The 13,261-nt window shown below is 30.1% G+C and overlaps 1 protein-coding gene across 1 annotated transcript; it reads right to left on the bottom strand.

The window, feature by feature from the left end:
• Nucleotides 1-493: 493 nt before the first annotated feature.
• On the bottom strand, nucleotides 494-4,901 carry LOC145113023 (uncharacterized). The gene is made up of 8 exons (XM_079049134.1): nucleotides 3,932-4,901; nucleotides 3,683-3,841; nucleotides 3,094-3,232; nucleotides 2,458-2,840; nucleotides 2,169-2,278; nucleotides 1,816-1,977; nucleotides 1,217-1,219; nucleotides 494-721 (listed from the first exon to the last, which is right to left on the bottom strand). Exons 1-8 carry the CDS (start codon nucleotides 4,899-4,901, stop codon nucleotides 494-496), a joined length of 2,154 nt encoding a protein of 717 aa, XP_078905260.1.
• Nucleotides 4,902-13,261: the final 8,360 nt, after the last annotated feature.

Below are 13,261 nucleotides of genomic sequence, written 5' to 3'. Positions count from 1 at the left end.
AAATATGATGAATTGGCTTTGAAAAAACAATTATGAGTCTAAGTTGCATTTGGTTATGCTTATAATTATTATGTGTGTCTATAAGTAAATCTTGTTAGAAGAAATATAATGTTTGATCAGTATAATTATAGTATGGTCATTGAATGTGCGACTATAATTATGTAATGGTCATTCTTTTTGTACTAGTTTGTGTATAAATTTAAAGAATATTCTTCATCAAAATACCCTTTTTGGAATAGTCAACCATTTGACTTATATAGATCCATTGACTCAAACCCAAACCGCATAACTTATTACTAGAGCTTGGGACAGTTTTTGCAAAAAAAAAATGTAATAATTTTCATTTGAAGACTGTTGGAATTACCTACATCAAATGATTTTTGGTTATAAATCAGTTTGACTTTTGGGACCTATTTTGGTCATATAACATTTGGAGTGATGTCAACATGTACAAAACAAATGGTTAAAGTTTCATCTGAAGGGCTCCTTTAAGTCAACCAAAATACCCTAGAAGGGGACATAAATTATTACTATGGTCTGTACCAATTTCTACATCTAGAACCCCAAAAATTGTAAAAGACCCTATTGCCCTTTTGTAGTAAAATTGTCTTAGGTTTTTTTTTATTATATTCCCTTTTAGAGCTGAAAATACAAACCAAAACAGTTTCCCACAGAGAATACCAACAATAGCATTCAACTTTAAAATGCCCCTTTTCGACTTCTGATCACACAATTCAAAAAAACAATGAGAAATTGAATGACTAAGTAGATAAATTGTATTAAATATGAATTGGCAACAATGTGCTGGAAACATTACAATTAAAAGGATAGAAACATACACTAAATTCTTATAATTATATCTAAACACCAATTTTTATTAAACTAAAAGAAATAATAAGGGTAATATTTTCAATTTGGGACGAAACACCATACAGAGTAGTTACTAGCATGCATACTGAAGCAAACTTCCAAGCAACATTTTCTTATCTTTTATGGAAGTAACTATCCTTTTTTGAGCATTAGAGAGCCAAACACAAAGTATTGCATGCATCTGTCAAGACCTACATCGAAATGTTTTATCTTTACCTTAAACATACTATATGAGTAACACATAATACATTAAAATGTCCATAATGGTGACGGAGATTATATGTTTGTGGGTTGAAATTACCTTAAAATGTCCATAATGGTAACGGGATCAAGGTTTGGCCTTTACCTTCTACAAACAAAAGTAAAGATTATAATATGTCAAAAGATGGAATAATAATATTGCTACAAATTTAGATCATGGCATACTAAAGGTTGATATGAAATATATGTAATATTAGGATATAATTAAGAAACACATATCGTACATATAACAATAACCCGACAGTCAGTCCGAAAGTAAACATTTTCCTTCTGCAAGTCAAGTGGGTCAACACGTGGCAGTATATTATCATTATAAGGAGAAACTATAGTATTAAATTCTTCATCGACATCCTCATACACATCTCTGAAACTTTTGGGAGGTGTGTTGATGACAATAGATATTTTTTGATCGAGTGGATCTGTCACATAAAATACTTGTCATGCTTGTGAGGCCAATATGAAGGGGTCATCTTTATGGCCTAATCTATTTAGCTCAACTAGTATGTACCCTAGTCTATCCTTCTTGAGCCCATGTTTAATGTCAACCCAAGCACACATGAAAATTGGAATTTGTTTAAAATGATAATCTAGTACCCATATCTCTTGCAAAACACCATAATAAGTATTTTTGACATACGTTACAACTTCTTTACTAATGTGTGTGTCAGTTGCAACGACACTAACCCCACTGTATTGGTAAAATTTTCCTTCACGAGCTTTTGTGCGAAAAGTATAACCATTGATAGCATATACATCATATTTAGTAATGTTTTTGTTTGGTCCATGTGAAATCCATCTCATTGTCTCTATTACACTTTCTTTGCATACCCATAACTCCTTATCTACCTGAATAGTATTAGAATATGAATTTAAGATATAAAAAAATACACAATGATTAGCAAGAGTGTATTGGAAAGTACATGCCATAGTACATTGCTATAACAGCCACTCAATGTGTTAGGGTGCCACTTAGGACCGGTTATGCTCATCCCCAATAAATTAAAGGAAAAAAAACAACATATATGAAAATAATATACTTCCTGTCGTAACCAATGACCAAATCTATTAATGTGCTCTTTCTCTAGCTGTTCTTTTCGTTTAATCGGGTGTTTTGTCGCAAAAAAATCCATGTGTTGACTGTACATATCTAAATGTTATTATGAAAAGAACACAATAATGTACAATAACAAAAAAATTACATACATGTAAGAAAACTTACTTAATATACGTGAGTACTTCATATGTATTTTGCAATACAAAGAAATGTACTTTGCTGAAGAGTGGTGGAGAAACTTCTACCGGTTTAGCAGCTGATAGAGGAGTGACATTCGTAGTAGAACTTGCTATCTTCACCTATCTGAATTCCACTACTTGTGTTATGATTGTCAGGTGGAAGACCAATAGTATCCATGTTTTTTATGAATTCACAAAAAAACTCAATCATCTCTTCTGCAACATTCTCTTCCGCAATGCAGCCTTCTGTTCTATTTTTGTTTCGTACGTGTCCCTTAATTAACTTTATACACCTTTTGAATGGGTACATCCATCTAAAGAATGTTGTACCACATAAATTTACTTCCTTAGTAAGCTGAACGGTTAAGTGAATCATCACATCAAAAAATGATGGTGGGAATTGTTTTTGAAGAAGGCATAAGGTCACACATAACTCCTCTTGCAACTTATCGAGCTCATTCACTTTGATTTCTTTGCTACATATTGTTTTGAAAAAGAAACAAAACCTAGTAATAGCATCTCTGGTGGGTGGATGCATAATAGACCGAATTGATATGGCAAAAATTGTTGCATGATCATGTGATAGTCATGTGACTTGAGTCCGATCAGCTTCCTATCCTTCGGACTCACCAAACTAGAAAAACTAGAACAATATCCTTGTGGAACGCTTAAGTGGTATAAAGTTTCTAAAAACTTGTCTTTTTCCTCTTTTGTCAATGTGCAACCTACTAGGAGAATGTGGTGTTGTTCCCGTCTTTATTAGGATGCAACTCTAGTTTTAACCCATAATACACCAAATCCAATCGAGCTTTATAACCATCTTTCGTCTTCCCCGGAACGTTCATCATTGTTCCGACTAGACTCTCTCCTACATTTTTTGTAATGTGTATAAAATCTAAACAATGTGGAGTCAAATTGTGTTGCCAGTACCTCAACCGTCTATACAATATATTAAATTTCTTCCAGTATGTGGTATCTTGTTGGTTAACATCTGAAGTACCCACTCTTTTTTGTTATATTCCCACCTCTTCCTATAGAAGATTTTTGGAATTCTGATTCCTTTCCCTTAGATACTTTACCCGATTTATTAATTATAAATTTGAATATTTCATCCCTAGTCATAGGTACTGGAGATGGTGAGAACTCTTGTTCTCCATTGAACACCCTCTTTCTTCTTCTGAACGGGTGGTCATACGGTAGATATTGTTTGTGACCAGCATACTTTGCTTATTTGATTCAGGGAGTCTAATACAGTGTGTTTGTTCACCACACACAACACATCCCTTGAACCCGCTGTAATGACAACCACATAATGTACCTAGAGCAGGGTAATCATTAATTGTCCATAACACAACTGCACGTAGATTAAACTTTTCTTGTGCATATGCATCATATGTTTCAACTCCATTATCAAATAATATATGTGGATCATCAACCAAAGGTGCAAGGAACACATCAATATCGTTTCTTGGTGCTCCTGATATTAATAACGAAAGCATGATAAACTTTATCTTCATACATAACCATGGTGGAAGGTTGTAAATGACTGTTAAAACAGGTCATACACTATGATTCCTATTTCCTCTATTCATATCGACCCCGTCGGCCGAAACGCCTAGCCGCAAATCTCTTGGTTCGCTAGCAAAGTCAGGAAATTTCTCATCTATGGCAGCCCATGCTGGTGAATCTGTTGGGTGACGTAAAACACCGATATCCATTTTTCTATCAATTTTATTCCATATTAAATATTTTACAGTAGTCTTTGAATGAAGCAGTCGTTTCATTCGTGGAACTATTGGAAAGTACCACAAGACTTTTGCTGGAATATTCTCGTAAAATTTATTTGTTTCTTCATTTACCTTCCATCTTGTTTTACCACAAGTGGGACATATTATCGTGTCTTTGTATTTGATCATGTAAAGTATACAGTTATTAACACATGCATGTATCTTTGTATACCCTGAACCCATTTCTTTGAATTCTTTCTTGGCCTCATATGTACTACTGTACATTTCGTTTCCTTCTGGTAACATATTCTTGATCAAAACTAATAATTCTATAAAGTACTTATCTGATACTTCATACTTACTCTTTAAGTTGAGTAGGTGTATGATTGCAGATAACTTTGTAAAGTTGGGATACCCTTTATATAGGGGCTTCTCAGCATTATCTATCAGTTCTCTAAACTTGTCAGGGTCCCCAATGAAATTATCTCCTGTAGCTTCAACCATTTCCACTGTTTTTGCAGCATCTGTTGGCATTTCTCTTGTGAAGTCTGTGGATTCAAGAACGTATGATGTTTCCATGGCAAAATCCTCTTCATAAACATAATTAATTGGTGGTTCCTCTTTTTCTCCATGTTTAGTCTTGTTCCTGTAGGTTTGATCATTTCCATTACTGAATAGGTGAGCATCTACCACACCAACCGAACGAGATATGTGGTTTACACACTTTATACATGGACATGGAATTTTTATCTTTATTTTGGTATCTAAAGGATCGACATTCCTAGAAATCTTGTAATTACGTAATGGCATATTTTAAAATTCTGCAACACCTTTTATATAAGTCTCTGTGGTTCTAAATGATGCCATCCAAGACTATCCATTTTGATGCTACAATAATCATACATGAATTCAATAAGTAAGATCAGCTATTCATTGATGTTTTTTATCAAACAGTTGGTGTACATAAAGGAAAATAACACATTATAATAAATAAATCAAATACATGGAAACCAAATTAACGTTAATTGTAGATTATAGAATATATGCATAGTAATTCAATTCATTATCAAACCAAATAGCAAAAATTCTTATATTGAGGGTTGTTTTTTATGTTCCTAAAGAACTTATACAAATGTGATGTATGCGTACCTATATCAATATCTGGAAGAATTTATTCTGTATTAGCAAGGAATTTGTAGTGACCAGAGAATGCTTCAAAGAAAATTCATATTAAATGAATATTCATAATCAGTCAATGGGTATGGATCATCAAAGATATATCGAAAACAAAGTAAATTATGTATTGATAAAGGAAATTACGTAATGATAAAGGAAATTACTTAATGATAGTATCTAGTGTGTGACAGAGTTAACAAACATGTAATTTATAAAAAAAAAAATAAAAAAATGGTGTAAGTGGGGTTCGAACCCACAATCTTCCAAAATATATATGCGGTAAATCCATCTACATTGACCAACTAGGTTGCGTTTTATTACATAATATATTTGGTTATGATAAAAGAAAACTATAACTACTTATTAAGACTAAAAACAAATAACTTAAAGCCCTTGTACTCCTATTGGTATTAGATGATATACTTGTATTTTCAATCTAATATGATGCAAAATTAGAAACAATGAGCCAAAATATGTATACATTTCATCAAAGTCATATATTGTAACAACAAAGTTGGAAATATAAACAAATAACAAAAATACCACTACTTCCACTCACTCTCAGATATCTTTCTTTACTCCCGACTTGAAAAAAAAGACATTTATACCCCTGCTTGCCCTTAATCTTAAACTGTTTAGTTAATCTATTTGTTTGAAAATAAAAAACAAAAAAGACAAAAATATCCCTGCTTGCCCTCTATCTTAAACTGTTTAATTAATCTTTTTTAGCTTTCTATTGACAATTAACATAAAAATTAAAAAGGTAACGGGTTAAAATTAAAGTACAATGCCATATTAAAACATTTCACTTTACCATAGTAACCCTTATTATAGACACCCATATACATGGTTGCTATAATACATTGCTGGTGAAATGATATCAATTATTTTAAGACATATAGTCGCATCATGTATAATAAATTTTAAGGCATGTAGGAAGCCTTACCGGGTCCCTTCAACCTCTAAGTCAACATTCGTCTGTTTCTTTACTTAGGTTTAAATTTGCCTAAGTATGTCCCTTTATGCTCAAGCATGTCACCAACATTCCATTATTTACTAATTCAATTAGTAAGTCATTACCAAGACTTGGTTTCCGATATATCTTTTCAACTATCCCTTTTTGACATTCTCTAGTGGCATAGTCTTAAACTTAACATAGTACTTTCATCTTGGCCTGAATGCCTGCTAAAACAAGATTTGCATGGTCTACATAATAACATCTCGTATGGAATACATGCAAAAACATATTGTGGTACACATACCATTTCATTTCCATTTCTATAGTCGTAATTAACCCGTTATTATGTTTCGTACTTAAAGTTTAATCACTCTTCATGACCTTTCATTTATATACTTTCTTTTCTTCCCAAAAGTCTTTCTTAATAGTCATAGGAATGACACCTTACCTTCAACCAGGCCTGCAAGTCAATTTATACTATAAATGTTTTCCTTCAGCATTATCCACAAGATAGCATAATCATGTATATCATTCATTGAGTACTAACTTTGTACCAATGGGTACCATACTATCCCAGTATATATATATATATATATATATATATATATATATATATATATATATATATATATATACTTACAGAACATTGTCCCTGTCTCTTTTCATTCACTTTAACTGGCATGTCAAACCAAAATATTATTTCATGAGTTAACACATTTATTTAGTATGCAAGCCTAAGCAAACCATGATAATAATATCTGAAGCACTTGGAGTTGTTTCAAATCAACTTTATAAATATTGTTGGATCCGAATGATCTCGTCACGTGTAACTTGATTCTTCCCTGCTATCTACGCCTTAAAAGAAATGAAGGCATTTATTTTATGGTTAAATCACAAGATAATCATCAACATGTAGTAAACTGTTTCGTTTATTTGTTCACGAAAACTCTTTGCTTCACATTTACTCCTCATGGATCTCGAATTCTGCCTTTGCATTTGACCAATGATTATATATAACATCTATCATATTCTCGTCATTCATGTGTCCTTCAACATTGCTATTAGAGTACTCGGCTCTTCCATGCTGTAATTTGTCAGTTTAGCTTCTCATGTAACATCATACATTTTTTTTATATTTCTTGTCCCTTACTTGTGGATAGGTAACCAACTTTTATATAAATTGATTTATGTGCCCATAGTCACAGTCGAGCGACACTTAATGCTTTGATTCAATGTTCTATCCTATATATCAACTCATAACATAGGATCTCATTATCACAAGTTTTCCAACTCCTTTTCTGGTTATCGAATTTAAATTAACTCTAATACCAAAATCTTATACTCAGTTGTACTTGAGTGTGCTTGGACCGTGTAGCACAACTTGGAATCTCTAAATCTGGTATCCTTGGTTCGTTAATGTCACCTATAATTATAAGCAGTACATGTTGTTCTTACTTGGACTCCAAAGTGTTGTGAGCTCTTGTAACATCACATCGCCATGCTTCTGTATTATTTTTACCATCTAACCCTTAAAAGAAATAAGGGTATTTTTTTTATGGTCCAAGTCACCCTATGATTCTTGCACTGTAGTAGTTCATCCCTCCATGACTCATTCATAGAGATTCTAAATATTTCCTTTTCTCACAATCGTCTTCTTGACAGTCCTTATCAACAAACTTCAAGTGTTTATTCTTGTCCACACGTTTTTAGTACTATAAAATCCTTGATGTTCAATTTGCATTATTCTATATTCCATCATGTAAAATCATATTCCAGTTGCTTATCATCTGGTTATCACATCTTGAAGTTTTATTCCTTCCGACTCCCTTATCACATTCTCCGCAAAAACTTAACTTTTTATCACAAATCTCAGAACTTGTAAGTAGAGCTTAAAAAGTTCCTTGTGTTAAACTGTTCATCATGGTAGTGTAGTACCCTAGGGTAACGTACTCTTATAAACTTATTATTGTCACATTTATTTTCCATTATGTGCATACTTCGAGACGGTATTCATATTGGTTGTCTTCCTTTCAGGCCCGAGAAATACCTTCAGGTATCTTTCACTATTCTTCTTTCCCTGTGGTGACTTCACTTTCCAGTTTAGTGCATTAGGTTAATGCACAATCTCTCATCTTTTACTAGTATCCTAGTGTTACAAGGACACCCTGTTGGATTAGTGTCTAAGCCCGTAACTATTTTGGTATGTATTTGACCCGGTTGTGCATGGTCCTTTTGGGTTGCCTTCACCAAAGCAACTTGATAGGATGATTTATGAAGAGAAAGGTTATTATGATTTATTAATATATTATAAGAATAATATATTAAAAGAGAAATTATATTGTTTAATTAATATTAGTCAAGAACTAATAAGAATTAATTTTGTGGCTAAAAGAGATTAATTAAATAAAGGGGACTGATATTGTAATTATAAGATAATTGCATAAATTGGGCTAATGGACTCCATAGAAGTTGGAGTGGACGAAATCTATGGGGAAACCCATTAGAATTCGTCCAAGGCTTCTAAGGAGGGAGTCTATGGGCTGCTTAGGCCCTAAGCAGTCAGATTAGGGTTTCCTGGTTGAAAAAACCCTAATAGCCTAACTATATAAGGAACCCCTAAGGCCCCAAAAACGTGTGGAAGTAATCCCTAAGGGTTATTAGACGTTTTTGGTGCCTCTCATCCTCTCTCCTCTTCATCATTCTCTTGCTCTTGGTGTTTGTGAGCCATTAGAGGTGTGACACTAAGCTTCTTGAAGATCAAATAACTCTTGTAACCATTGAAAGGTAAGATCTAAACCCTAATTCATATGTTAATTCGATTATTGTATGCTAGATCTAGGGTTTATAAGATTTGGATGATTATTGCATGTTCATTAGACAAACTAGATCCAAAAGCTTTAGGGTTTTGCATGTACACCATAGGATTGTTGTAGTGCTCAAAACCCATCAGTGGTATCAGAGCCTAGGCTGTTTGTTTGATGTATTTGATGCTTATATGATCATTCTTGGCATGAAAATCGAATTTTTTGTCCTCTGCATGACTGACTCGGCGAGTCAGTGGATGAACTCGGTGAGTCAGCCTGACTCGGCGAGTCCAGTCCCTGACTCGGCGAGTCCTGGGGTCAGACAGAGGATATTTCGGGATTTTTTCGGATTTTGGCTAACTTTGATGATATATAATTACCATAAACGTTTTTTATTGATAAAATCCGACTTTTATTGATATTGTGTGATTATCCTTGCCAAAATAGAAGATAATTGTCATTTAATTGAATTATTATTTCCTTATATGATAAAATTTGATTATTTGAATTATTTGATGAATTGTTTTGCAAGAAATTGGATTATGTCAAATTTAGATAACCACCAATTAATTGTTTAATTGTTATTATTTGCAATTTGATCTAGAATGTTCTTGATAATGTTTTGAAAAGTTTCAAAACTTGCCCTCAAGTTTTGGAATTTAAATTTTTATTAAAAAGTTTAATTTCGAAATATTTAAATTCTAAACCTTAATGTTTTGAAAAGTTCAAAACTTGCCCTCAAGTTTTGGAATTTAAAATTTTGATTAAAAGTTTAATTTTGAAATATTAAATTCTAAAACCCTAGTTTTTGAAAAGTTCAAATTACACCCTTATGGTTTTATTAAGTTAATGAAGTGTATAATTAAAAGAGAGTTAATAAATCTATAATGATTTGGTTTACATTTAATTAAATTAAAAGTATAATGTATTAAATTAGACCACATAGTATTTTAAAAGTGTAAAATACACCTTACACTATATAAAATTTAAAAGTTGAACATATTATATATGTATGAGTAAAGAGTCAGTCTTACCGTTAGTAGGCCTCATTCACGAAGCTGGTCTCTAAGGGGTGTTTAAGGAAATTGCATATAAAATGGCGATTGAATGGGTATCCACTCTTACCCACCGCACTCTTGACTAGTGGAGGGTCGTTAGCCAAACGGGTAGGATAGGACACAACCTTCCATTATAAGTATAATGAAATACGAAGTAACTAAACACTTTTATAAATTCCCAAATCTTAGTTACTTTAGGTTTGATACTTATTTAACCTTATTAACCAACTTATAATCATTATTAGAAAGACACTACAATTTATCACTTTTAACTATTTACAAAATATTATTTGGGTTATTTAAGTTGAACTAAAATTTATATTTAAGTTGATCCTATAAGGTTATATTTAAATTAACAATTTAAGTATTTTATACAAATTTTTCAAAAGTTGTAGTTTAATAATAATGGTTTACATACAACAACATATTAGACCTAATAAATTAAGTATAATATGTTAAAAGTTAAAAACATAACTTTATAAGTACAAGAAAATATATTCTTTTAGTATTGAAATTTAGTTTATATATGATTACACTTTAGGTTTGATATTTATTTAACCTTATTAACCAACTTATAATCATTATTAGAAAGAAATTGAAAAGTCATGAGAGTTTCAAATGAATGTGGTGAAAGGAAAAATGCTTCATTTATAGGTATATATAATGAAAATCGAAATTATTTTGAACAATAATATTCATTGACATCAACTCACCTTCCTCATTAATAGATTAAATATAATTATCTATTTAGTATTATTTTAACAATTTGTTATGATTGATTAACTATATTTTTACTTATGCAATCATTTTCTCTTTTCAATAATGATATTCATTTAAAATACAATTTATTTGTAGCTAAATGTAATTTATAATTTGATGTTATTATCATTTAAACATATTATTCATTAATTTTAAACCACTTATTATTAATAATAAGTTAAAGAATACTTTTAAGAAACACTTAATAATATTATTAAAATGTGAAACATACACTAAATAATAAAGTGATAAGATAGACAATTTTCATTTCAAAAAGGACTTGCTTGGATAATATGATATATCCATGAGTTTTATAATTTGATTTTATTATTTATAATTATTGTTCATTAATTTTAAAACCACTTATTATTGTTTATAAGTGAAAGAAAATTTTAAAAAGCACTTATTATTATAATTAAAATGTTAAACATATACTAAAATATAAAGTGATAAGATAGACAATATGTATTTTAAAAGAGACTTACATGAATAATATGGATAATATGACATATCCATGATTTTTAATTAGTTATTGCTTTGAAGCAACACGAACATACAAACATGTATACAATAGTTAATTAAATATTATATGTATCATCTTCTATAACATATGATCGATAACATGAATCTAATCTAATTTACATTAAATTTTCAACCATAACATACAATTATGTTCTTAAAAGAATACTTAAACCAAGAAAATATAAAAAAGAATTAGTATATAAAAACTTACAAATTATAAAACTTCAATATAATAATATGGCTCGAAAAATGGTCCAAAGCCCTCAAACCAACGCAAAAACCTTTAAACTTGTTTTCTTTGTGAATTTTATATGTAAAATGGTTATGTTATTGACATTAACTTTGAGATAATATTTTTACACTAATTTATATATATAAAATCTTAATTATTTTGAACAATAATATTCATTGACATCAACCCACCTTCATCATTAATAGAATTAAATATAATTATCTATTTAGTATTACTTTTAACAAATATTATGATTGATTAATTATATTTTTACTTATGCGATCATTTTTAATTTCAATAATGATGTTCATTTAAAATACAATTTTTTTGTAGCTAAATGTAATTTATTATTTGATGTTATTATCATTTAACATTATTATTCATTAATTTTAAACCACTTATTATTAATAATAAGTTAAAGAATACTTTTAAGAAACATTTGTTATTATTATTAAAATGTGAAACATAAGCTAAATAATAAAGTGATAAGATATACAATATGTATTTCAAAAGAGATTTGCATGGATAATATGATATATCCATGATTTTTATAATTTATAATTATTATGCATTAATTTTAAAATCACTTATTATTGTTAATAAGTGAAAGAAACTTTTAAAAAACATTTATTATTATAATTAAAATGTTAAATATATACTAAAATATAAAGTAATAAGATAGTCAATTTGTATTTTAAAAGAGACTTACATGGATAATATGTATAATATGACATATCCATAATTTTTAATTAATTATTGCTTTGAAGCAACACGAACATACAAACATGTATACAATAGTTAATTAAATATTATATATATCACATTCCATAACATATGATCGATAACATGAATCTAATATAATTTACATTAAAATTTCAACCACAACATACAATGATATTCTTAAAAAAATACTTAAATCAAGAAAATATAAAAAAAAATAGTATATAACAAACTTACAAATTAAAAACTTCAACATAATAACATGGCTCGAAAAATGGTCTAAAGCCATCAAACCAACACAGAAACCTTTAAACTTGTTTTCTTTGTGAAATTTGTATGTGATTTGTATTTGTATGTCTACTCAAAGAGATTGACATTTTTATAGTAGACTATCCATTAATTGTTTATTAAATATATTATATAAGTTATAAAACATTTGAATTGTTAATTATTATTAAGAGACTTTTGAGTGATATTCATTAAAATAGGAGGTTTCAAATACATGAGGTGTTTGCAAATTTTTGTGGGGGTTTCAAATGTATGAGGTTTAAGGAAAAATATCTCCTTTATAAGTATAATTGAGTGGTATTCATTAAAATAGGAGGTTTCAAATACATGAGGTGTTTGCAAATTTTTGTGGGGGTTTCAAATGTATGAGGTTTAAGGAAAAATATCTCCTTTATAAGTATAATATGATATGATACGATATAGATTTTGTTAAATTCTTTCCAAAATAACAATAAAAGAATTCTAATAATATTTGACCTTTTTTTTATGAGAAACCCATACTCTCGTTTGGCGCGTGAACAAAACTCGAGATAACTGGCAAAATATCTGAGCGTTGACGGCCCCACAGTACTGTTTCCGGGCCCACTGCCGTGACCTCCATGCTTTCACAATAACCTTAACTACTTCTTCATATATATTAACACTCAACTCCT

This window comes from Lactuca virosa, chromosome 5, assembly GCF_052849685.1.
Source record: "Lactuca virosa cultivar CGN04683 chromosome 5, Lactuca_virosa_CGN04683_v6, whole genome shotgun sequence".
NCBI lineage: Eukaryota > Viridiplantae > Streptophyta > Magnoliopsida > Asterales > Asteraceae > Lactuca > Lactuca virosa.
Note: the sequence above shows the minus strand (reverse complement) of the source record. Positions and strands in the feature narration are given on the sequence as shown.

Coding starts and splice junctions, on each gene's coding strand:
- LOC145113023 (XM_079049134.1), bottom strand. CDS start 4,901: ATGCCATTACGTAATTACAAGATTTCTAGGAATGTCGATCCTTTAGAT. Junction 2,841..3,093: donor AACAACACCACATTCTCCTA/GTAGGTTGCACA, acceptor AACAATATGTAG/CAAAGAAATCAAAGTGAATG. Junction 1,978..2,168: donor GTCATTGGTTACGACAGGAA/GTATATTATTTT, acceptor AATACTATTCAG/GTAGATAAGGAGTTATGGGT.